Source organism: Agelaius phoeniceus, chromosome 2 (genome assembly GCF_051311805.1).
Source record: "Agelaius phoeniceus isolate bAgePho1 chromosome 2, bAgePho1.hap1, whole genome shotgun sequence".
In the NCBI taxonomy this organism is placed as follows: domain Eukaryota; kingdom Metazoa; phylum Chordata; class Aves; order Passeriformes; family Icteridae; genus Agelaius; species Agelaius phoeniceus.
Window position 1 is genome coordinate 75,538,471 of NC_135266.1, and position 26,305 is coordinate 75,564,775.

The 26,305-nt window shown below is 39.3% G+C and overlaps 1 protein-coding gene across 3 annotated transcripts in view; it reads left to right on the forward strand.

Annotated features, from left to right (window-relative positions):
• The window catches only part of GUCY1A2 (guanylate cyclase 1 soluble subunit alpha 2), a 220,229-nt gene that overhangs the window by 65,772 nt on the left and 128,152 nt on the right, over window positions 1–26,305 (forward strand). For all 3 annotated transcript variants that reach the window (XM_077173940.1, XM_077173939.1, XM_054627809.2), the window contains exon 5: window positions 9,026–9,511. In XM_077173940.1, coding sequence (XP_077030055.1) covers window positions 9,026–9,511 — 486 coding nt within the window. The remainder of the gene's footprint in view (window positions 1–9,025; window positions 9,512–26,305) is intronic.

Genomic DNA, 26,305 nt, shown 5'->3' on the forward strand with positions numbered 1-26,305 from the left:
AAGCTGACACATAATATTTGTCAGTTATAAAGGTTTTCCCAGGCATGAGATAGTTAGATATTTGATTATGTAAATATATATAACATTTATCTATTTTTTTAACCAGGTGTTTAACAAAAATTAATTGGAAATTAATATCTTTCATAGAGAATATTAAATATGGGAAATTTCCCTTCTACTTTGATTGATCTGTTGTAATTAAACTGTGGTGGGATCATAAGTACAAAAATGCATTTTGCTTTGCTTGAAATATGAAATTAATGCAAGTGTGTGGCTTGGAGCATGTTATTGCTACCACCACTTTCACAGTTCACAGATCTTGAGTTTGTTGCCCAGAGTGGCTGTGGATGCCCCGGCCCTGGAATTCCCCAAGGCCAGGCTGGAAGGGGCCCTGAATAAGATGGTCTAGAGGAAGATGTCCCTGCCTTTGATGGGGGTGGGGGTTGGAACTTGATCATCTTTACTGCCCCTTCCGGCCTAAGCTATTCTAGGATTCTGTAATTCTAAACAAATGAGCATGTCTCTGAAAATTGTTTCCACTCCTCTGCTCCTGACCAGAGCAGACTTTTTAAACACTGATACTGCATATTTTTAACTCTGAGTTGTTGGAGTAAGATGGGCAGCTGAATATCTGCACAGAGTATCCTGGCTTTTAATAGAGAGACATGTATTGTTGAAATGTAAAACTCTAGCATGCTAATCAAGGTGTGTGCAACCTGAAAACAATCTTAGGGAATGAAATAGATTTTGCAGTAAAATGAAAACCACAAAATCATAGAATATCTTGAGTTGAAAGGGACCCATAAGGTTCCTCAAGTCCTACTCCCTCTTGTCACAGGACGACCTAAAACTAAACCATATGGCCAAGACCACTGTCCAGATGCTAATTGGTTGATAGGTGTTTCAGGTAAAATGTTTTCTGGATGCTCTGAGGGTACTGCAGGGGCCAGGGCCCCCTGAGTGCCAGGAGCTGTGGGAGTCTGCAGGGTGGAGGGGCAGCACCTGGCAGCCAGGATGTGTCCCAGGGACCCAGACTGGGAATGTGGGGGCAGCCCAGCACCAGCACTGGGACCTCCCTGGGGTTGGCGATGGGGAAAGACTGATATTGGGCTGGAACTTGGGCCCTTGGATGGGCCCATGGCCAGGGAGGGCAGGGCAGGGCTGTGAGGGCATGGCTGAGGCAGGACTGACAGCCCGGGGGGCTGATGTGGGGTGCAGGGCCCTGAGCAGGGCCAGGGGTGTCCTGGGAAGCTGGACAGGGACTGTCAGGCCAATGGTACCTTTGGGACTCACACAGGTTGTGTTTTAGTATATGAAGTTATTTATTCATGGAAAAAAAATCAATCTGTTCTCGGTGTGTTGATGTTCAAAGGGATTTTGAAATTCTCTTAGGAACACTGGTGAGTTTCTTCTTGTGGTGTTGCCCATGCCATGTTCTGCCTGTCTGCCCTGTTGAGTTCACCCACTCCTCTGCTTGAGAGCATCTGTAAGGGAAGGTGACCAAGGAGCACATAGGGTTGAATTCTGACTCTTTGCTGTCTTGTGAAGATAGATGTTCCTTTGACAGAATTCTTTTCCCATTGTTTTTATTCCACAGGGCTAGATTTATCTTGCACTTATCCATGTAGCAGTCAGGAGTACCTTCTTAAAAGCAATTTCTGTGTCTTGAAGCAGGAAAAGATAAACTGTAAATAGTTTTGGCCTGTTTCAGGTGGAATCCACTGTTGCCTTTTGTTTATCTAGTTGGCTTGGCAGACTAATGTGTTAAGATAGAGTAATCTCCTTTACCTTTTCTCCTTTTCCCCTTTCACATGTCCTTACAGGTGGCTCCATGCTTTTGATATGTCATGCATACCTATGCTTCTTGTGGAGCAGATCCTATCCAACCCTAACTTGTTTGCTTTTAATCTGCCACACTTACTCTTTTCATACCAAGAAATTATTTTAGAGGTCCAAGTTTACAACTGAAAGATATGAATGTTTCTCTCATTATCACTTTCTCTCTCTTTTACATTATAGAAAATGAATGTATTCCCACCAAAATTTTGGATTTCCTAAAGGTACAATATTTTGCTGCCAGTCTGGGTTTGTGAGGTATCTGTGACATACAGAAAATCTTACATTTGGTCACTTTGCTCTGAAGGCTGTTGCATGTTATGAAACACTCCAGGGTTTGCTATAAATAGCGAGAAATTTTTAACAGTCACTTTGCTGCTGTGTGGAATAATATTCTTTTGACAATGCAGTGAGCTGGAAATACAAACTTGTAAGCAAATGCTGAGAGTTGCAATTTCACAAGAAGCCAAGCACATCCTCAGTTGTGCTGAGCAAACCTTATCTAGTTTATTCAATTGTATCAGGCATCGACTGAAAAGTTTTTTTTCATTTCTATGGAGATGATATGTATTTCTCTTAGGTTGCTTTTTAAATAAAACAGGGGTGTAATGGAAGACAGTATTTTGTTATTTTTGTCTACAGAAAAATAGCAAATCAGGGTTTCATTAGAATAAATTTTTTTTCTTATTTTCATGAATCTTTCTCCACAGCTAGTTCTGCTGGCTGTGGCTTTGACTTACCCCACTCTACAAGCAGAGCAGGAGTATTGGAGAGGTTTTAATAGCTGTTTCTTTTTCTATCTTAAGGGTCAAAGTCATACTTTGCCTATCTGGTGGTCAGCCAGCCACAGAGCAGTACTAATTTTACAGGCTTAACAAGTCTTCATTTTATTGAATTGAGTTTTGGAGCATTTAAAATAGAAATTTGTTAGACCAATAGAGAACTCGTATTTTTGAAAGGTATCTTTCAATGCACAGCACGACATTCGCTCCTATGAATTAAGTTTATTCTGATAGGAGGTAGACTTAACCAGTACAGGCATGTATGTCCAAGCCTTGTGCTCCCTTCACAACAGAGAAATGTAAAGAAAATGTGTCTACACATGGGGCATGACTCATTTGACCATGACTTTGATGTCTCATGTAGATCATACAACTTTTATTCCAGAAGCACCTGTTTCTGTTGTTGCCTGTTGAAAGAGTCATAAACTGACTGAAGCAATGAATTCCACACTGACACTAAATTAATTATCCCAGAATTAACTTGTGTAGTTTTTGTTTGAATACAAAATGATACCCTACTATGTCTCCCCTTCCTGTTTCCACCTAAATTTCTGTTAAGTCACTGGTTCATTCCTCTGCTTTCAAGACAGATTGATTGCCTTTGACAGGTCTCACAAATCAAATGCACAATCCAACTCTTCACCATAGTCCAACTCCTCACCAATGATGTTTCCTTTCTCACTCTCCCTATGAATACAAGAACATCCCATATTAAACTGGTTTTTTTCCAATTTGAGCCTTTTACTTTTTCTTCATTTCATAGACCAAGGTTGGAAGGAACCTCTGGAGGTCATCTGGTTCAACCCTCTGCTCAAGCAGAGTCACCTAGAGTCAGTTTCCCAGACCACATCCATGTGGCTTTTGAGTATCTTCAAGGTTAGAAACTCCACAATCTCTGGAGGCAACCTGTAACACTGCTTGGTGTATAAAACAAGTGTTCTCTGCTGTTAGAGGGAGCCTCTTTTGGCTAGTTTATCTCTATGGCCTCTGGTCCTGGGCACCATTGGAAAGAGTCTTGCTCTGTCATCCCCGATCCCTTCAGGTACTTATGTACATGGATAAGATCATCCTGAGCCTTCTCATCTCCAGGTTAAACAGTACCAGCTCTCTCAGCCTTTCTTCATAGGGAAGAATGTCCCAGGTTCCTATCATCTTTGTTGACCTTTTCTGGATGCCGTCCAGCATGTCCATGTGTCTCCTGTACTGTGGATCCCAGAACTGGACACAGGACTCCAGGTGTGGCCTCACCAGTTCTGAGCAAAAGGGAAGGCTAACTTCCCTCCACCAGCTGCAGCACTCCTCCTTCCAGAGCCCAGAGTGCTTCTAGTCTTTGATGGACCGTGTTCAATTTGGTGTCCACCAGGATCACCAGGGCCTTGGCTTCAAAGCTTTGGCCACAGGATTTGTGTTTGACCTCTTTACATTGGCACAAAGTATTTTTTTCATATGCCCACACTCAGATTTTTCTTCTCTGGGGCAAACCATCAAATGTTTTCAAATTTTTTTTGTAGGTCATACTTTTTACACCTTCCATTGCCTTCATCGCTTTTCACCAGACTCTCCAATCGATCCACCTTTTTGTTATACTTTAAAAGGGACAGATTTGCCCTTCTGGGGTCTGAAAATTGGTGGTCACAGTATAAGGATTACTTCCGGTGTTTTGCAAGCTGTATTTTTTGTTTATGTAGTCCTGTATAGCGTTTTCTTTCTAAATCACAGCATGCCAGGTTGGCTTATATTCATTTGTTCTACTCTGCACTCTGGCCATCTTCTTAGGAAAAGTTAGCCTGCCTGTGCTTTTTTCATTTGATTATTTCTATCTAAATATATTTATTGCCCTTATTTTGAATTCTAGCTTTAGCCCATTTTTCCAATTTAAGACTTTTTTTTTTTAATTCCAGTGTTGTCTGTCATACTTACAGCCCTTCTAGACATGTCATGGAAACATAGCAAAAAAGTCATTGCATTTCTTTCTGCAAGTGAACTGTTGTAACTGTACGGTTTTGTCCAGTGTTCACAAAATCCTCATAGCTTCTAACTCCTCAAATGTTATGAAATACCTTGCTGTAAATGTTCCTGAGTCACTGCCATGTATCCTATAGGATATTCAGAGAAGTCCAGTTGTTTTAAAATTTAGGTTAGCAGCTGGATCTCCTTTCTGAAAATCACCCTAAACTCTTTGTACCTGGAAATTATGATGGTGATGGTGTTCAGGTTCAAGCTGATTTTGCCCCAGTCTTTCCATCCTCTCAATAACTATGAGCCTGATAAAGAAGCAGCTTTGTTTCTCTTACTGAACTTGTCCATTGTATAAAATCAAGCATGGATGTGCAACTGTGTATGAAAACGTGGCCTAGCACTGTAAGTTTCTAACCTAATCCCAGTTAATAAAACTGAAAAAAAAGAAGACTATAATCACAGTTTGGGAGGGTTTATGCACTGATCAAAATCAAAGGAGCAGCTCCATTGAAATTTGTGTATTACAGAGGCTGCAGAAAAGGTCTGGCCAATTAGAAGGAAAATCCTTTTTAATCCCCCAGTTATTTCTCAGGGATACCATCCTGTATTTCCTTAATCTTTTTGAGGAGATGTGTACACCTTCTCTCAATCACTATTCCGAAACACGCATCTTTGTATGGAGTAGTGTTGTACCTCAGTGCAACCAGTGAAACTTTTCCCTGTGCTTTTCCTTAAAGATTAGGCAGTGGATTTGGCATTTGATTCATAAGCTTTTTGGTCCTAGGGTGGCTTGCACCCAGAGTATGCAGAGGTTGTGCAGAGGGTTGGATATTGTGTACCTAATGAAGGAGCTGGTGTGCACTGCTCAGTTGGAGACTCTCCATGCTCCCAACAAGCAGCTTTAGAATCTGTCAGTATTTCTGAGCTGGGTCTTTGGGGAGAGACACTGAAAGCGTTCCCTGGAATCAGGAACCATTCTCTCCCTTTCTTTCAGTGATAGGGTTTTTGTTTTTCATCCCAGAGCTACTTAGGCTGTGCTGTCATTTCACTGCAACATAAGACTGTAGAATATGATATATATTATTGCTCTTTTCAAAGCATTCTCTTGCACCACTGTAAATCAGGAGAATGGCCTCTGAAAATGGTAGAATTAGTCTCATTTTATTCAGTGAGAATATAATTAAAGAGACAGGAAGGCAATGAAATGTAGCAGTAATGAAATAAAACCGATGACAGGAATGTTTCTATCTTTCCCTGCTTACAAGGAAGATGGATGATGCCATCCTGCTTGCCTGTAGGCTTATGGTCCAGGTGTAAAGCTGTCCAGCTTTGGGGAGGTGCCCAGAAGTGTGACTTACTATGGCAAGCTTCAGGCAAACCTGATACCCTGTAACATCAGCTGTATTTTTAGATAAAAAAGAAGAATATAAGAAGCATGAGAAATCAAAGAAAAGAGATGGAGGTCATGCTGGATCACAGTTGCAGACTGAAGTCTGCTGGAAGGTGTCTGAATCATATCTGAAACTTCTTTGTAAAGGAAAGGGCTTTGCAAAAGCTGATAAGAGTGATGCACTCTTAACTCTTCTCTACTGTTGTTCTTTACAAGACCTTAGTGTTTTGCCCCAGGAAATATGGGCAGTTTTTTTTCTGCTGTCCTGTTCCCTGATTTGGCAACTTGAAGAGACTGGCAGGCCATTTTCTAAAACATCCATCAGTCATCAAGAGGGACCAGGATGACAAAATCACTAATGTAATATGAACGAAGTGATAGGAAACATCAACAATTCCTGTTAAACAGAACATGTGATAATTTAGGGGATAAAGCTGAAATATCACTGAACCTTTGACAGTTTTAGGAAGCTAATCAGTTTTGTCCAGAGAATATCTTTGCAGAAATTTCTCAAAATGCTCTGGAAACAACCTTGTTGAAGCAGGGGGCAGCTCACTTGGTTATTATTAGTTAGGCATTTTACAGGATGGTGTGTCTTTTATTGCTTTTCACACATAAGTCTCCAAGTGTCTTACAGGGTGGTCAATAGCATTGTTCCTGCTGCACTGAAAGGCCACATAAGAAATCAGGATTGATAATTTGCCTGAGGTTACCCAGAAGCAGAGCAGAGGACTCCAGAGTGCCTATTTAGTACATTATTTACACAGTCAGTGTTTCCTGAGAAAAGTCCACCCGGGGAAAGTTGGCACAATATATTAACACAGACAGTGATCGCATCAAAGAGTTTAACACCTCAAATTGACAGAGGCGAAGTGGGAGCACAGGGGGATGCATTGATTTTCTTCTAGTCTCACAGCAGGTTAACAGGAGAAACACACCTCCAAGCCAGGTGCCTTGCCTTGCTGACATGCAGCTCAAGCCCAGGCTAGGCTGGCTCAGCCAGCGTCTGTGGTCACACTCTCTCTATCCTCCTGAGCTGAAAACACCTTGTTTTCACCTGCAGATGGAAGAGGCAAGTGAGGAAGTGATGGAAGAGGCAATATGAGATACTTTTATTTTGCACAAGAGTGAAACTCTACAAACAGAAAACTCTCCGGCACAGGGGAACAAAATAGGAAGAGAATTTAGAAACAGTATCATGTATTTCATATTTGGCAACTTGTACTTCAGAGTCAAAACAATTTTGCATGTGCCCTTTTGAAAGCATGAGCCTGCATGCATGAAGAAAGCATCCTATTTCCCAGGGAGCCATGTTTCAAAAGTAGAAAAAGAACACTTAGCCATGGAGCATTAAATCAGCTCATGTAGTTTGCTGACTAGCTTTCCCACTGAGATGAATGTCCCAGAGTGAAGCTGAGAAAGCAAGGCTTATGAATGTAAATATTAGTAGGTGTGCAGGAAAATAAATCAGAAAATTTGACAATTTTAATGACTTGCATTTATTATTTTCCGTTGCTGAGTTCCCTGGCTGACATCAGAAGCTGAATGTTAGGTTGCTAGCAGAGAAGGCAGAGGGCAATAGGGACAGGATAGGCTCAATTCCCATGTTGCCATAGAGTTTACAATGACAGCATTATGTAAAAAAATATTATTTAAACCTTATGCAAAAACAACTGTTTAAAAGAGGTGCTTCCTAAAATGTCCCCCAGACATGGAAATACCATGTAGGATTACCTGTCACCTCAGCAGGAGCTTTCAGACCACTGGACACTTAAATCACATCATTATTACAGACACCTCTGGATTCCCTGATGGAGGTTTTCTATTTTGCTTGCTAGGATTATGGATGGAAGGAGGATTAAATGATAAGTGAATAATGTGACAGCAAGCAAATGGCTACATGATGAAAGAAATGGTGACTGGAGGAGGCCTTTTCATTTTCTGATATTATGTGGAATAGAAAACACAGATACAAGGCATTATGGTGCCTAACAGTGCTTAGGTGCACAAGGTTTGTGTGTTGTGCCTGTGTTGACTGTGAGATCCTCAGGGTAAGATCTGTGGGTATTTTAGATCACCTAGCACCTGGTCTTTGTGCAGTCCTGGAATGGAAACATTAATGGGGTTGTTTTTCATGAGAGAGGCTATGGCAAGCTGCATTTACAAAGAGATAAAGTTTGTCTGATTTAATTTAGTTTTCAGTGTCCATTTTAGTCTGGCAGTTTTGTGCTTGAGTGCCGTCATGGAGCAAGAGGTGACAATCCATGGCCTCAGTGATATCCACCCTTGGACAGTGCTCAAAACATCTAGACATCTAACAAGCAAATGCAAAACCTATAAACCAGTGTTATGAACCACCTGATGCTCCTTCCCTACTCTACCTTCTGCTATCCCACAAATACAAACTGGATGAAGCTCTGTTACCAAGAAATCTGTAGATTCTAACTGAGTGTCAGCCTTCCACTCTGCTGCATGTATGAGAAGGAAAACAGGAAACAGGAGACTAGTACGATATTTCCATGCCATTTGTTATTTTATAGAGCTGTTTTTCATATCTATTTTTATTTGATTCCTCTATAAAATGGCCACAATTGACTTGTATTAGATATTTTGCTGGAAAATAACAGAAGGCCCTTCATTTCACTAACCTTCTTTCAGACAGTTGCAATTTCTCTTCCCTTTTTTGCTTTTTGTAATTTATAACTAAGTAACAGAGAAAGAACAACTCAGAAATTTGCTTGTAAGTCCAGGTACATCTAGGAGCATTATTTAGACAGCACTCTGAGAATACATATTATTGCTTTCTTATTTAATTGGGTACAAAAAAAAATCCAACATCTGATTTGGGAATACTTTTGTGTCAGTTTAGGTTATTTTCTGACTCAATTTGGTGAGCAGACTGTGAGTCTCATTACTTGAGTAGGTGAGTGCAAGAAGCTTCCATATAAAAGGCTACAGTTAATTGTTTTAGCTGGAAAGACGGAGAAAGTAGAATGAGGATCCACATCTATAAGCTGATTTTTCCCCTTGTCTGAACCCTTTCTTTTTTGTTTTACAGGTGATGGAAATTAAAGGACAAATGATTCATGTGCCAGAATCAAACTCTATATTGTTTCTGGGTTCCCCCTGTGTGGACAAGCTGGATGAGCTGATGGGCCGAGGCCTCCATCTTTCGGACATACCTATCCATGATGCTACTCGTGATGTCATATTGGTTGGGGAGCAAGCAAAGGCACAGGATGGCTTGAAAAAACGAATGGATAAGCTGAAGGCAACGCTAGAATGTACACACCAAGCCCTGGAAGAGGAGAAAAAGAAGACAGTAGATCTCCTTATTTCTATTTTCCCTGAAGAGGTGGCTCAGCAGTTGTGGCAGGGGCAGCAGGTTCAGGCCAGGAAGTTTGATGATGTCACCATGCTATTCTCAGACATTGTTGGCTTCACTGCCATCTGTGCCCAGTGCACGCCCATGCAGGTCATCAGCATGCTCAACGAGCTCTACACGCGCTTCGACCACCAGTGTGGATTCCTTGACATCTACAAGGTAACAGCTCAAGTCCTAACCTAGCAAAACATAACTGAAATGAAGGCAGAAAAAAATCCCAGTAGCTTTCTTCCTAAATTGCAGACCTTCCTCAGAAAAATATGGAGGCAAAATTTTTGTTTTATGTGTAAAAAAACCCAGGTCTGAAATATGACCATTGAAACTCAAATGCTTCAATATGAAACAGTCATCATGGCACTCCCATGGGAATATAGGCATCATATTCCCATTTCCTTATAGAAATACACATCTCCTGTATTATAGCCTGGTTTCCTTTAGATGACACATCAGCCACAGCATTCTAAAAGTGAAGGAGTGCACAGTGATGAATCCTAACTCAGGCTTCAGCTCCTAGGAGGCACTCACTTTCAACTTGAATGGTTTAGGGTTTAGGCATTTATCTTTCCCTTGAAAGAACTAAAATTTTCCATAAGGAGCAGAGCATTCACTAAAAAAAGTTATTATAAGGAACTTCAACTTCCACTGAAAAACAGGAAGAGGAGAGCAGATGTCTATGCATAGTAAACATAATGAATGGGACATGGTGCTGGTGTGCCATGCTCCAAAGGAAATGTCACACATGCTGGTCCCATTAGAGAACTCTTAGAGAATTCATCTTCACTTCTCTTAAATGGATTTGGTGTCCAGTATGTATTTGAGAGAAAAAAAGGGGAAGGTAGAATTTAATAAATGCACTGAAGATATTAGCAGTGTAATTATCCTGTGAAACCTACAGAATGTTTTGTATATGGAATGCCTTTAATATTGTGATAGAAGAAATAGAGCAAGTCTCTTTTTATATGTTAATGCACAAAAGAAAAGAGATGCGGTTGTAAAATTATATATAGACTTTATCACATGCCTGAGGTTTGCAAACTAACAATTTTCAAACTATTTAATATAGTACTTGTTGATAGGCTGTAAAGCAAAAGGTCTCAAAAATGTCCTGCTCCTTTAATTTCTAGCCTTTAATGCACTTTAAAAGGAATTGAAAAATAATTACTACCTATCTAAATAATAATCATGGCTGAAAAGCTACAGCATGTACCACAGATAAAACTGAAAATGGTATAGCTAAAGGTTGGTAGGGCAGTATACCAAAGTAAACAAGTACACTGTAAAGAAGTTTTGGGCTCCTGGTTTAGGGGTTTGTTTTCCTAATGCTCAGAAGCCAAAGGCCATCTTGGGACATGAATGCAGTGGAAGGTACCAGCCCTAATTTGAAAACTGTTGTGGTGGTGCTGTCAGAAAAGATGGTGTGATCTCAGTTTGTGTTCATCTAATGTTGCTGCGCTGGATTATGACTCAGCTTCAGGAACAGGACTTGAGGAACTTCTAACCCAGAGTCAGGAGGATATCTAGTGACCCTGCTTCACATGCTGTGTATTCACATGCTGGGTGTTCACTCACTGTGTTCCCAGGTGATTCATTTCAGCTATTTTGAAGCATTCAAAATATCCTTTGTTGAAAACTATGGTTGCATGGGAATAGGATATAAAGTATGCAAAACTCTATGATCTGACTGCAGAGAAGGTTGGTTGAGTCCTGTGAGAACAGTAAGAAGGAATATTTATGCATAGGAATAATCACCATCACAACAATTATGATGTTATAAGTTATCGTCAGGTAGTGATTTTTAGATACTTAATCACCACTACTTGTACCCAGGCCACCTCAAAGATATATTTGGCTAACTAGGCTACAAAAATTTATCATGTGACCTAAATACATACATTTTTAAATTTGCTTGTTTTTAAGCAGCATGGCAAGAATAATTTGCAAAGATTATTTGGTGGACACATCTGAATACCAAATGCACCATTTTGTAAACAGAAAATTAAGTAAAATACGATAAATATATTCCATGCTGTAAATTATTTACCCAGCTTTACTGTTACAGAATTTTGTGTTAGAGCCTCACTGCTTCTAATCCGGCAATGAACGTAATATTTTCATTTGTCTCATGCTGTTCATCCAGGGATGTTTATAGAGAAATATGGCACAGAAAGAACAAAGATCCTCACATTTAACTCATCAGACATAGAGGGCAAGCATAATAAGCTCTTGGATACAGACTGAAAATGCTTGGAGAGAGCTGAAGGGTGGTGAGTTAGACTTTGAAATTTCTTGGAAATTAAAGTAAGTAGCTATAACTGATGAGGTAGGGAAAGCTTATCCAATGGATGGAGGCACAGGTAAGAATGGCACAGACAGATGATGGGCTCAGAAGATGAATTTCACAGCAGCATTTTGAATGGATAGCAACGATGACAGATTGCATTTGTCCAGGCTGAGGGAGAGCATTGCCGTAATTGAGATGCACGGTGCTATGAGCCTGGGTGACAGTTTTAGCAATCTAGAAGAATCTGTGTTTTAGAGAGTGAAACTTGGGAAATAATCTGCTGACATATAGCCTTGGTGAAAAGATTAGGAGGGACATGCTCATGATAATCATAGAAGAACAAGGAGGTGAAAGAACTGAGACCTGGTGATGCATTTGGAAACTGGGGCTGCTGACTATCAGAGCTAATTTTATTTGGCTTGAGGTTGAGGAGTGGGAGAAAAAGTCAAGCAGGGAGTGCAGTCCAGGTCAGTGTAGCTGCAGATGCTTGGCAAGCTGGTGTTTGTGGACATGCAAGTAAAAGCATGGACTCCAGGAGCAGAAGTCATGGGAGAGATATCTCAGTACATTTTGAAAGCTGTTGCTTTGGGTAAAATATGTACTTTTTGGCCTCTTTTGACCTGTTTTTCTCTGCCTCTGAGTTCCTGTTGTTTATCAGCCAAGGACTGGGAAATGGTGCTTCAGTTAAGCCATCTCTTTATCAAACAAGCTATTTAGATATGCTGCAGCCATGTCTTCTGGCATTTAGACTTAACCCTGCAGTCTGAAATCTTCCCTGCTTAAGATTCCCACAGCTTCTGTTTCTCCTTCATGTAATATATATTTGATATTGGCTCATTTACAATATTTTTTTCTTGTTGAGTCCTTCTGCCTTTGTAGGCTTACTTTCTCAGCTCTTTCCCCCTCAGTTTCCTTTCTGAAGCATTTCCCTCTTCCACCCTTTAACTGTGTAAAGGCAGCATTTATTGTGCATGTTTTTTTGGCTGCATGGCTGGGTAGCGTCAAGCCAAACAGAGCAGAATCAGGCCTCATCCTCTAGGTGTTAGTTTCTTTGTCTTTCTCTAAACAGAACAGAATTTGTCCTTGAAGACATTAAAGATTTTCTCTGACGCTTATAGATTTTCACTTTCTCTGAAGTCCTAAGTCCCACTTTCCTTGTCTAAGCAGAGAGTACTAAATGTTTTTTGAAAATGAACTGTGGTCAGCTTCTAGAATTTCTTTGCTATACATCTTCATCATAAACATTTTAATTGAAAGTTTATTGATTATTTATATAAGACAGTCATACATTCATTTTACAGTCAGAATCCACCACTTTGCTGTGTGGATTCCTGCTTTCTTTTTGGTTTCATTATTTGGCTGAACTGGCACTCTCTCTGGGCGGTACCACATGCAGCTTCCATGAGTTTTTATTCCTGGCAACATGATACGCTTAGTATGCTACATCTTTATTTTCTGATTTTATATGCCTAACACTGTATACAGCCTTTATGTTTGCTCATTGTAAAGACCCAAGACTAAAAAATGATGGGAAATCTGGACTTTCCTGCAATCATTCAAGACTGATACCAGTTTTGAAAAATGTTTATATTTAAAAATGTTTATATTTAAAATGTAATTTTAACCTCCCATTTTCTAAGAATATAACTTTGCATTTCTGTACTGGTAGTTTAAGTTGCAGAAATCTGTACTCATTTTACAGAAAATACCAGTACATTCTCAGTGCCATGACTGTCCCAACTCTTGAGAACTAATACATCTTGTACTCATATACAAGTAGTTGTACATACTTGTACTCAAATAAATGTTCTCAACCTTACTATCAGTGCTATAATGACTAAAGAATACTTCAGTAAGCAGAGTCATGAGCTTCAGATTATTCTGAAGTTTTCCAGGCTTTATGTTTCATAAGTTAAAAAACTTAGTCTCCAAGTTTTCATGTAAAATCTATGGCCACTATTTTTGCCATCTTTCCATCCAGCTTTAACCTTTTAAGTTCTGTGCAAATACATGGGCATTTTGAGAAGTGTTAAAATTCTAAACTTCAGCTTAGGCATTTGCAAAATGCAGGAAATGCAATTAAGTTATATAAAATGATAGTGATACTCTTACATGAGCAATACAGAACACATAAAATATTACAAGATCCCTTTTTATAAAAATGGAATGGTGCAGTTCTGAGGATTACCAGTGAACTAGGTGTTGCTTCTTCCTGATAGCCTAAAGTCAGTGGGTTTTGAATGTGTAATAGATGAAAATGGGCAATAGAAAAACATTTGCATAGCCCAGAAGCTCGCTCTCTCTGCAGTCCACCCAGCCTGGTAGAGCTGCCTTCAGCACACTGCTCTGTTTGGGTCCCACCATGGAGGCTTTCTGAACCTTCTTTCTCCTGTCTCTGAGCTGGCTATGACATTTTCTGCTCCTTGAAGTCTTTGCCTGTACCTGGGCTTCCTGGCACGCTGGCATGTCTCACTCCAGTATGAAGTTAGAGCAAAGCCAGGGCAGCTCTCTCTTTGGGGAACTCAGAAGTGTTCTTGGCTTAAGGGGAAAAAAACCCTAAGGGAAAAAAAAAGAAACAGAAGATGTTCCATGGATTTTCCCTGCAGATCTGGTGTAACACCACCCAAGAACTCAAGAATATTTTAAGATTTCTCATTACTTTAAGCATATATTTTTCTCCAGCCTTGTGGACGATTTACACTTTCTGTCTTCAGGGAGATCTGCAAATGAAGCAAACAGACACTCAGGCTCCAGAAGAGTTATTCTTTGCTTTATAAACACACAGCCCTGCACAAAGCACTAAAACATCTGTGCAATCTGTGCATGTTCTCCTGCGATACATCACCCAAGAATCCTCTAAAGAGCCTAGGACTTCTGCTTCTGTATACAACTACTTCTCTACTTCTTCACTAATACCATAGTTGTATATAGTTCCTTTTTTTTTTTCTTTTTTTGGTCTCTCTCCTTTCACTTTTCTCTCATCTGGAATGCACACTTTTGTTTGTAACTGCCCTGGTCCATTTCTCTCAAGTTGCATGGGAGCCTTAGAGTCTGTGTCCAGCTTACAGGTCCTGTGAGCACTTTCCAAGTGCTCAGTTTGTATGTGAAGCCTGGCTATAAGCTTTAACTTGAATAGGAGCAAGAGGGGTGTCCTCCCTGCTCCAAACTGAGGAGCCAGCCCACATACTGTGGCCAGACAGGAAGCATGGCCAAGGGCATTCCCTCTTGCAGCACATAGATGCTACGTCCTTTGTTTTATTCTGTCCAGTTTTTCCACCTTCTAAATTTTAGTACCTCTGAGGGACTGGAGAAAATTAATTTCTCTTTCCATCTGCTTTGGCCCTTTTCATTTTTAAGCAGTCTGGCTGGACTATCATGTACCAAGATGCAACATTTTCATTCATGCAAATAGCATTCATAACTTTACCTTAATTTATTAAATTATTTAAATTAACATGGAGGACACTTAAGTAAGTTTATAGAAAGTGGATGACATAGGAATTTCAGGACACATAAATTAAAGCCTGCATAACCTTGAGGAGGATGTTCTGGTTCACTAGGAGTTTAAATACTGGGGATACCTCTGGCAAATTAAGACCACACTTACAGTGGGAGAAGGATGATCACATTAAACTGAAATGTGTTTCTTGGGTCATACATGATTATTTTAATATTTTCTTGTTTTGTTAAGTAGTTCTGCACTTTGATATCGCAATAGGCAGAATGCCAGCCACGATGTTTTCTGTTCATCAGAGGTAATTGGTCTGATTTTTGCAGTTTCATATTTGCCTACAGAAGAGAGAAATCATTTATACACTATGAATTTTGTATTCCGTGGCTGTTGTGTGCAAACCTGATGCTGGGGTCATGTAGACTGCAAGTCTTCTGGCATGACTCTTTTAACTACTTAAAGAAAACCCCTCTTTTAACATACTAGGTAATAATTCTACATGGCAAGTACTGTTTGCCTTTTTTCTTCTGTAAAGGAAGTAACACTCTGAATTACAGTGTAGATGAAAGAGTTTCTCCATATATTGCATACTGAAAGATCTGTGCTTAAGACTGCTAAGTAGGTGCTTTAGAAAGAGTTCAAACACAGCTCTTCCTGCAAAATGCTCCTGAACTTGCCAGTGTGTAACATCATTAAATTCACTAAAAATAAGATGCCCTCAGGCCTGGTAAGAGCAATTGCTTCTTAATTAGGCTCCTGGGAAAGGAGCTCGGTTTTATAGGAAGTGACTTCTTTTGAAAAATGAGCTTTACAAGAACAGAGTTCTGAACTTCATAGGTAGATGCCTATAATCCCTCCCTTCTCACATGGGAGGAGTTTTCCTGGAGTATTTCCAAAAGCGGAATGTCATGTCATAAAAGTGTTGCAAAGTTACCTTGAAACTTGGGCACAAGATTTCACTGCCTAGGAATTGATTTTGAAAACATTAGAGACAGAAGCTAAGAGAGTGAAACACTAAGTAAAAACTGAAGGACATTCTTTGAAAGCAATTGCGTTCTCAGATCCTGTCTTGAAAACTTTATAATACTTTCCAAAGCAGAAAGTTTTTTATAATATACCAGAGATTTGGAAATCTATAAATAGTGCTGTATGCTGACGGATATTGTTAAGCTTAAGCAGTGTTGCAAAATTCAACTGTTTCAAAGCTTTGCTGGCAAATCCTTGCAGTAGAAAAAACTTAGAGAAAACTCCAAAATGTAAACATAATTAGGCCTTAATTTGTATTCAGAAACAGCACAAAACCAAATAGATTTTGTTTCATTTGAAAAAGGACAGTATTCACTCGTTGCAATGTAGACAGAAATGTGGATCTAGACCTACCTCAGGATCAAGAATACCTACTGACCTGAGTCCAAGCTCAGAGGAGGCTTTTTTGAACTGCACTTACACCACCTCCAGAGAAGGAGCACACACACTTAATGTCTCAGGGAAATAGCCTTATCTGGTTTCCCTCCAGCATGTTTATTTGTTATGTCTTTCCTTAGAATCTGTGTTTTAGATTAAATGACTTGTTCAAGTCTTTGTACCATAAGCTGCCCAAAATACTTCACATCTGCTCTCCCTGCACTTAGTGATTGAAAACATCCCCTGACCTGCATGCCAAAATATGCATGGCCAGACCCAGGACTTTCTGAGCTAAGCAGGATCTTGCTGTTGTGCTGACCAATGGTATCATAGCACTAGCAGTGAGCACACGTGCAGTCCTTCTCCTGGCTTGGGGTACGCTGTGGGAGCAGGAACATGCCCACTGTGCTGCACTTTCAAAGGCACAGAGCTCCCCTAGAGCCTTCTGGGAGTCTCACAAACTAACCCTGTGGCTCACATAAACCTGTTTTTCAGGCAATGCCCAGAAAAGCATGCTGGTGACAACATGGGAGGGGTCTTGCATAGCAAATGACAGTCTGGGCATGGATGCAGGCAATTAAGCAAAGACACACACATTTGCATCCTGCTGTAGTAAATGGGAAAAAAAGAGGTTTACAGAATTCAGGATGGAAAGCGTCATGCCTTGAAAATTCATTTTTCTCTTCAGTTACTATAGAAAGAGTATAGATGAGTATACTGAATTAAAGCTTCATTTTTGTGTGACTGATGCTTGGTAATGTGAGCTCCATCGTGAATGAGAACATTGTAAGGTTATGACTGATCTGCAGAGATACTGTGAGAATGATTTGGGTAGAAGGAAATATGGGAGATGTCAATGACATCTTATGGCAGAATATGAATATCAAATAAATTGTTCCTGTGATGAGTGCTGAGATTGCTGACTTAAAACTAAAAAGGAGAGAATCTCCATTTTCTTCAGTTTTTGTCCCATGCCAGTTAAAAGCTGGCCTGTTTGCTGCTGGACTAGAAGTCATGGACGGGAATAATGAAGCCCAAATGAAAAGTCTGAAGCACCATGTTGCCATGTACCACAACCTTTTCCTTATTCTCCTGCTGTACAACTTAGGGCAGAAAACAGATGAAAGGAAAGCCTTTGGGAGATACTAATAACTTCAAAGGTTTCCTTTACAGTTAGAATTGCAAGAATTTCATCTTAAGGCTGAATTTGACTGTATTCTTTAGAAGGAAGACATTTCAGCTTTCATAAAAGAAATACATACTTTTGAGGTAATGTGTAGCTCAGTCTTGCAGATGGAATGAAATATGGATAAACAGGATAATGAATATTGTGTGAAAGCATAGGTCATTACTGTAGGCCCTGATAATTTCCAGTGTTCATTCATATCCTGAATTTTGGCCTCATGCTGGGATGAAACTTATAAAATCATAGCCTTTAATATTTATATGCTACCATGGAAATGCAGCCTGGGTGTGCAGGAAGCTAAGATGTGCTCCAGTAAGTCTAGGCTGAAGAGTACACATAGAACTTTGACTTTGCTCATTAAGAAACACAATCTGGGTCTTCAAATCAAAATAATATGCTAGAAGGCTTTGATTTTGCTGTTAAGGTCATCATAAGAATCACTTAAGGTTTATACCTCCAATAAATGCTTTTCTGGATTAATATCGAAGACTGGAAAGGAAACTGATCTGTGGAGTGTAGAAGGTTTTTCCACTGGTTCCTCTGACAATCTAGAGATCAGCTTTCCTAAAGGACTATTTGATTTTGGAGAACTTGCCATGTCCTTCTTTTAAAATTGACCTGCCTCTGTGACCTTCAGAGGTTCAATCTGCCTGTCTGCCTCTTCACATAGTCTTGTTAATTCTTCCTTTTCTCAGTTCTGAGGTAGAGGTGAAAATATGCTACTTTTAGCATAGAGTCAATAATTAGACTTATCCTCACAGTCAACAGAGGAATGTTTGATTTTATAGGGTAAGTGTGAATTTTTTTAAGTGTTAGACTTTTGTTTATGAAGGAGGTTTTTAGCACAGGTCTGGTAACTGCAAGAGTTCCCATTGGGTTCATTGATTATGAAGAGAATTGAGAGTGAATAGCTCATATTCAAATTGCTATATTAGACATATTTCTGGTTAGATGAACTGAATCTCACCTGTGTGGATTACAGCTGCTACATCTACATCTTACAGTCTGTAAGATTGAGCTGCAGCTGAAATACTGCTTCTTTCTGCTAGTGCCATCTACTTTTCATGTGTTTTATGGTTATTTAATAATGTTATAGTTTGATGCCATGTTATAGTTAATGCACAGAGTGTATTTTAACTGGGCTAAAGGAATTTTTTCTGCATTTTAATTTCTCTCATACAATCAGTATCCACTCAAGTTATTTCTTCCTACCTTCCTTGATTTTTGTTATAGTGCCACTGGAGTAACTCCCATTGCCACTGGCATAGATATTCTGTTGTCTCTCAATAGGGTTCCTTAGAATACTTAAGTGATTAATTCAAAGCCTGAATTTCTATACATTATATGAATGAATGTGATGATTGTTGTCAAAACACCTCGTCATTGCTCAGTCCCACTGAAACAATTAGTAACATAATTAATGGCTATATTTGAGAACAGGGAATACCATATAGTTATAGCTTGGATTATCTTAGAATCTGCCCAAATAGTGCATTATAATGGTCTGCACTTGTACTGAATGTAGTTGCTTGAAGAAATAAAAGATGCTTTGTGAGCTACTTATGAAATGTCAGGCTCATACAGCAAACTTCTATATAGCATTTTCATTTTGAGATCTACCACCTAAAATAAAAAGATTATGTTCCTTATCCCCATGTTTGCTGAAGTATCTATGAGAATCTTCACTGTCTGCAGATGCTTGATTGCTTTAAAAAGCTTCTTTTTATCTAAGACCTTGTTGTCAGTAAGTTTCACAGGTTTCCCTGTTTCCTAATTCATAAGGATGCTGATTTCATTTTTTCACCCTCCACCACTGTGGAAAGCCCACTTGTGTCCCCTCAAGTGCCATGAAACCATGTCTCTGCAGTCTGGACAAGCTCGGCTCTCCCAGCCCGTTTTCCCAGGTGCTCCAGCCCCCATCTTGCTGGCCCCAATGAGTTGGATCCAGTTTATCAATCTCTGTCTTGCACTCAGGACCCCCAAATTGGATGTGGTATCTGAGTCTAACAAGTGCTGAGTGGGGGGTGATCGGCACTTCCCTGTCCTCTGTTCATATATGCAGAATGTCATTGGCCTTCTTTGTTCCCAGGACTGATTGCTGGCCCATGTGACATTTGCAGCCCAGCAAGACCCCCAGGGTCTCTCCCAAAGAGCCACTCTTCAGGAAGTTAGCTGTATCAGTTCCAGAGAAATTCTTTCCCAGGGACAGGACTTTGCACATGTCCTTACTGAATTTCATAAGCTTCCAATTCACCCTGCCTGTGCAAGTCACTCAGGATGGCAGCCCAGCCCTACAGCAAATTGACAATTGACCCGTCTCGCCCATTTGTAGGCTGATGCAGGTGCAAATAATGTTATTATCAGGAAAAAAGCCCCACAGGTTTTGTTATAAAAGTCAAATATATTTTAAAATTCTAGATTTTTTTCAATATACTGTGTTTTGAAAAGTGTTAACTGTTCAGTAAACATTTTATACGCCGAGAACGCCGTGTCTGTATTTTTGTTGGAGAAGGTAAACATGCAGAGGGTAGAAGGAGAGGCAGGTTAAGATGGAGAATAATGCTCTTCAGTGCAGGTTAAAAAATGACCCACAAACAAACTAGAAAAGTTAGTTTTCTCAGAGAGAATAGTTAAATGATGAACAGAAGAACATTAAACTGCAATTAGCTAAAGCATTACTCCTTTTCCTGCTCATTATTTCTGTTTTCTTCACTCTCAAACTCTTTAAGAGGAAACTGATATAATTGCAACTGCTGTTTGTTATTATTTCAGTTTTACAAAATAACATTTTATAGAGTATCTCCCAGCAGTAGGATAGTTTCAGGCTATTGGCAGATTACTCATATGTGATAAGAAACCATTTAGTAATGATCTTCTCTTCAGCTAAACATAGCATATACACTTTGTACACTGTGTCTGTAAACAGGGTGTGGAGCATAGAAAAATTGTTTAATATTCCAAGTTTCCTTGCCAACTTAAAATTACAGTGATTAGGAACATGTACTTACTTAAGAAGAAATAAATATTTCTGGTGATTAAAATAGCAGAAAAGGGAGGAGACCACAAGCAGGATTTGATGCATATGGAAACTCAATTCAATTGGAAGAAACATCTGTTACTCTATAAAAAGAAGGGTAAGAAATCAAGACATGGCTAAAGAATATCTAAGTCTGGTTATTCTATCTAAACTTTATGTGTATGATACACTTATATAGATTACCCATATATATATATATAAAATATATTTTTCCTCAAACATGACCCTTTTTTCAATGAAGAGAAACCTTTAACAAACATTTGATATGCAATTCTTACATACTTGCTTTCCAAAGTAATCCTATATTCTGGTCATCTGTGTGTAGCAGGAATATTCTGTAGTTCTTCATCCTGAACTGGAAAGCAGTCTCACTTTTTATTTCCAATTTATTTTTTAAAAAAACACCATTGAACAGGCTATAAAGGACAGTGACATAAATTATTTTAGATTAAATGGGTACTAAATATTACAACCCTTACGAGTGCGATAATAAATATGTATGCAGCCCTGTGAGTATTTCAGAGATGAAAACAATAGTACATAAGTACTCTTCAGAGGAAGGTGAAGGATCTACAAAAGACATGCTGCTAAAGGTAGGTTTTCTTCCTGAAAAAAGACAGAAACTTTTGAATTTTCAGAGCCATTTTTGGTATGCATTTCATTTTGAATGTAAACAAAGAAGCCTGATTGATATGAGTATAATTTAACCCATTAAAAACACACAAACTGCACTCAGACTTATTTATGTCTCTTACCTGAAAAAAATAGTAGTGAGTACTCCATTGTAATAGTTCTAATACAAATTATATATTAGGTTTTCACAGGAAACCTGCTGAGAGAGACAGGACTAAAACTACAGCCTATTCCCCCTCCAGCTACTTCTTTCAATGTATTTAATATTTCTGATTGCAGTAGAAATTTCAGATTAGAATTGCCACAGAGTGACCCGTGCAATTATGTTTTTTATGTTTATTTCCAAGCTGTGCTTTGTAAAAGGTTCTGAGTAGGACTCATTAGAATTGAATGTTTGAATTCCTGAGTATTTTAGGTGAAAAATCTTCAGCCTGCTATTTCAGGTTTCACTTAAAAAAATGGTATCTCTGCCCCATGTATGACACTCTGTGAAATGAAGTGTGACACGTCAGTTTTTTGTTACCTCTAGAAGTTCAGAAAGTTAATGACTGGTGCATATTCATGAATTTAGGATGAAGGATGCAAAGGAGGGATGTTACATCAGTGCACCACATTTTCCCTTAAAAACTGTCACTGAAAGAACACCCTGACTTTATATCCATGAACATCATTTGGCTAAAACTTCCAGTTTCTCAGTTTAATAACAAAAGACAGCATAAGTTTTAGCTACTGATAGTTGGAAGAGACCTGTTGGAGTTGCCCGGGGATCAGGTTATTAATCTCTTTTCTCTGGCACTTTAGATTTGGAGGAATTATGTTTTGACTTCTGTGCTACTGAATTGATCTGCAAATCATATTCCATCTCAAATGGTTATGAATTAAGGATAAGTGACTGTAAGACAATTACTATAGGGTCCACCCTCTGTAAAAATTACTGTTCACATCTAAAGCAGGCATACAGTATCTACTGAGGACTAACAGAAGCTGGCTATATAGAAAATGACTTCTTGAAAGCAGGAGGTGTTTGCTTCCTGCTGCAATTAGATGCATTATCACTTCAGTATTCAGCAGTGTTGGGATACAAGTCTAGAAAGTTTTCCTGAACTGTAGAGTACACAACACTTCAACTAATTATTAATTTTAATATAAGATTTTTTGAGGGCCTGACTGGAAAACATTTGGGCAGTTCCAGTGACTTGAGAGTTAAAGAAGGCTTTAGAGGAGGCTTTTGTATAGCAGTGTAAGTAGCCGCAAAGTTTCCTGGATTCTTCATTTGTTAGTTAGGAATAAAAATTCTGTTATGCAGTTTTTAGAAACTGGTCTTTTTCTTGAAATCCAAGTTCAACTTCTTTTCATTGGTACTGTGTATTAATTCCCAATTAATGAAAACTCCAGTGAAGCTTGTTATGGTAAGTGTAAATCAGTGAAAAGGGATGAAAAGTTGGTAACAGTTGGCCAGGCAATCAGTGTGTAGCTAGAACTATTAGGAGCAGTAAGAAACTATAGTTTAATTACAAACAAAAAAAACCAACCCCTAAGTCTTATTAATGGTAAACTGTCAGTCATCTGCAAAAACAGAGTTTAATATTCAGAAGAGAATATATTTCACTTTTTTAAAGAAGCAGCATAAGGCATTCCAGTCTTAAACGATTGAAAGTAAAATATCTTTTCCTGCATATGTATCTAGGAAGAATATAAAAAACGAATATACTACTACTAATGCATCTTAAAAGTCACATTACAAAGTCAAAAACTCAGAATCTAGTTTATCACATGGTAGAGATTTCCTCTGGAGTTTTATTGCTGTATATCATAATCTCAAAGTGTATCAAATAGATCTGAGTGCAGCAATTTTTAGACACTTTGAGTGTGCCTGCCTTTTCTTTTAATCCTATTGGCATTGCATATTTATGGAGTAGGTTGCTCTCTGGTGTGCACAGTTTCATGATCTACCCAGGCAATACTTTGGAGCAAGCTATGAGCAGTACTTTGTATTTCTAGTCCAATTGCTACTCCTCAGCTGAGACAAGAGAAATTCCCTTCTTCCCTGTGTGCATCTGACTCATTCAAGGGCCCAGCCTGAAATTCTGAAGTGTGATGTATCACTCTTGTTACAGTCTCTATTTTAATGTCCTCATATACCCTTGTGAGGTTCAGCTAGGCCAATTGAAGGGTCTGCGTCTGGGTCAGGGCAATCTCTGGTATTTGTACAGACTGGTGGATGAATGGATTGAGACCATCCCTCTGAAGAAGGACTTGGGAGTATCGGTAGATAAAACCAAGAAAAAACTAAGAAAACTTAGACATGAGCCAGCAATGTGTACTTGCAGCCAAAGACAGCCAACCATACTGTGGGATGTATCAAAAGAAAATGTGGCCAGTAGGTCAAGGCAGGTGATTGCTGCTCTGCTCTGGTGAGACCCCACCTGCAGTGCTGCATCCAGCTCTGGTGCCCTAAGCAAAAAAGGGACATGGATGTCTTAGAGCGAGTCCAGAGGACGGCCACAAAAAGGACCAGAGGGCTAGAGCACCTCTCCTGTGAAGACAGGCTGAGAAAGTTGGGTTGTTCCACCTAGAAAAGATCTTGTTGTGACCTTTGATGTATAAATGGGGCTTATAAGAAAGATGGAGAGAGACATTTTACCAAGGCCTATTGTTACAGAACAACAGTTGTTGGTTGTGAACCAAAAGTGATGGTATTTGATATAAGGAAGAAATTCTTCACCATGAAGGTGTTGAGACACTGAAACAGGCCCACAGGAGCTGTGGGTGCCCCATCCCTGGAAGTGTTCAAGGCCAGGTTGGATGGGGCTCTGAGCAACTTGGTTTAGTGGAAGGTGTCCCTGTCCATGGCAGGGGAGTTGAAATTAGATAATCTTGAAGTGTCCCAACCAAAACCATTCAATGATTTAATGACTCCATATGAGTGGACCAAACGCAAATGCCATGGACAATCTGAATTACTAGAACTCCTGGAACTTTTGGAAGATTTGTCAAATCTGGTTTTGAAAAAGGATGGAACCCAGGTTAAAGTTCTGTGGAGGTACTCATAATAAAAATTTCAGCTTAAATGCTTAGTTGAGGAAGACCCTAGAAGTGACTGAAAACAGGGTTACAGAATGATAAATCATTAGACAGACCTGTCAGTACTCATCACATCCAGTTTAAACTACCAGGTCAGTCTAAGCAGTTGTAGTCCTTCCCCTGCTTCTCCAGTATTGCTGTCAGATGAATTCCATAGGGACAAGCACTTTAAAGAGTAATGGCATTATTACAGTTTTTATTTTTGTATAAAGATGAATATGAGGCAGCTTCAGTCCCGTTTTTCTGGTAGTACAGTACATTCAGTGTGTGGAATTTAGCTGTTAAATTACAGCTATGGAAATTTCCAAGGGAGAAGAAGCTAACAAAATAAGTAGCTTTGTCTGAACACTGCAGGAACAGTATATGATCCCACATCTATGCAACCAGCTTTAGTGGAAAAGCAATTCTGAAATTGGGACATTCAACAAGGAGCAGAATTTGTATTTAATTTTTGTATTTTACATCACAGACTCAGCTCTTTCTGTAGTAAGCCCTTTGAGTCTATTCCTACTGATGTTTATTCATGATTTTAAAGAATGACAATGGATTTCTGCTAATGCTTCCTTCCAATTTAGAGTATTTTTAAACATCTATTTCTTCCAGACTGTCTTTTTAACTTCTGATACTTCTCACTGTGCTTGTTTGTCTTTTTTCCCAGTTTCTACATTTTTCACCAGCCATGGGTATATTCTTGCCCACCCATTTATCTTTGGAAAAACAAACTCCTAAACTGCAGAGCATTGGTAGTGTCTGCTGCTTGTGGACAGACATCCTGAGATATGGCAAACAGGCAGACAGCAGTATTGATTGCTCCCTACGTGTTTTATTCTATATACAAGTACTATTAGGAGCTTTCAAAGGTATTGAAGGAGCTCTAATGATTGTCTCAGCTCAGGAGAAACCTTCAGCTTCTTATCTATATTTACATCCTCCTGCACAATCAGCCAGAAGGGTTAAGGTGGCAAACTTCACAATGGGCTTGCCGCAGATTAAGTTTGGTGGTGGGAAGTATTTGCTCAACCTGTTCCAAGCTCATGCTCTGGGTACATTTACATGTGATGCTTACTATTTCAGGTATTATTAGTATTGAGATGCTGTTTCCAGTTTATCAGTTTATCACAGGAAATTAATCTGAGAAGATCCAGGCCTACTACTTAGTAGATTCTCTGCAGAGAGATGAATCAGCTATATTTATTCTCCGAATAACTGCTTTCTCAGTGCTTGCTTTCTTCTCACTCTAGTCTTTCCTGAAGCATTTTCTGGCATTCCTGTAGTGTTGTGTGCAGAATAAAAGCCAGATTAGTTATGTCACAAAAACTAAACTAATCCTTGAGGTCTGCTTGAGCTCACGTTAATAGATTTTGTGTGAGAATGTTACAGAAGTGTGAGCAAACAGACTGCAAAACACAATGCAGGCCTAGAGGGCTGCAGTGTTTCTCAGGCTGCCTTTATCCAGAGCCAGAGGGCTGCTGCAATTCATTTTGCTCCCACTTCCTCCTGGGGGCCAGCTTTTTTTAAAGCAAATCAAGATAAGAGAGCAGTAAGGCCTGCCTGAAGAAACCAGTGGGCTCTGTCTGCTGAACTTCATGGCTGCAGGTAGGGAATACAGAGCAAGACATCCTGCATGGCAGAGAGAGACATCAATTCTTATTTGAAAATAAGGGACAAATGTGCAGGCAAAAGTCTGTAGCAATAGCATCTCTTCATAAATTATACCAGGAAGAGTTACCCACTAATGAGAAGTTAGTCTTCACCATTTTTTATGGTGATGTTTTGCTTTTTCTAATTCTCTTCCTGATACAATTTTCTAGCATATCAAATACTAATTACGAATTATAATTATGTGGCGCTACTCTTACCCAACAGCAAACTCAGCC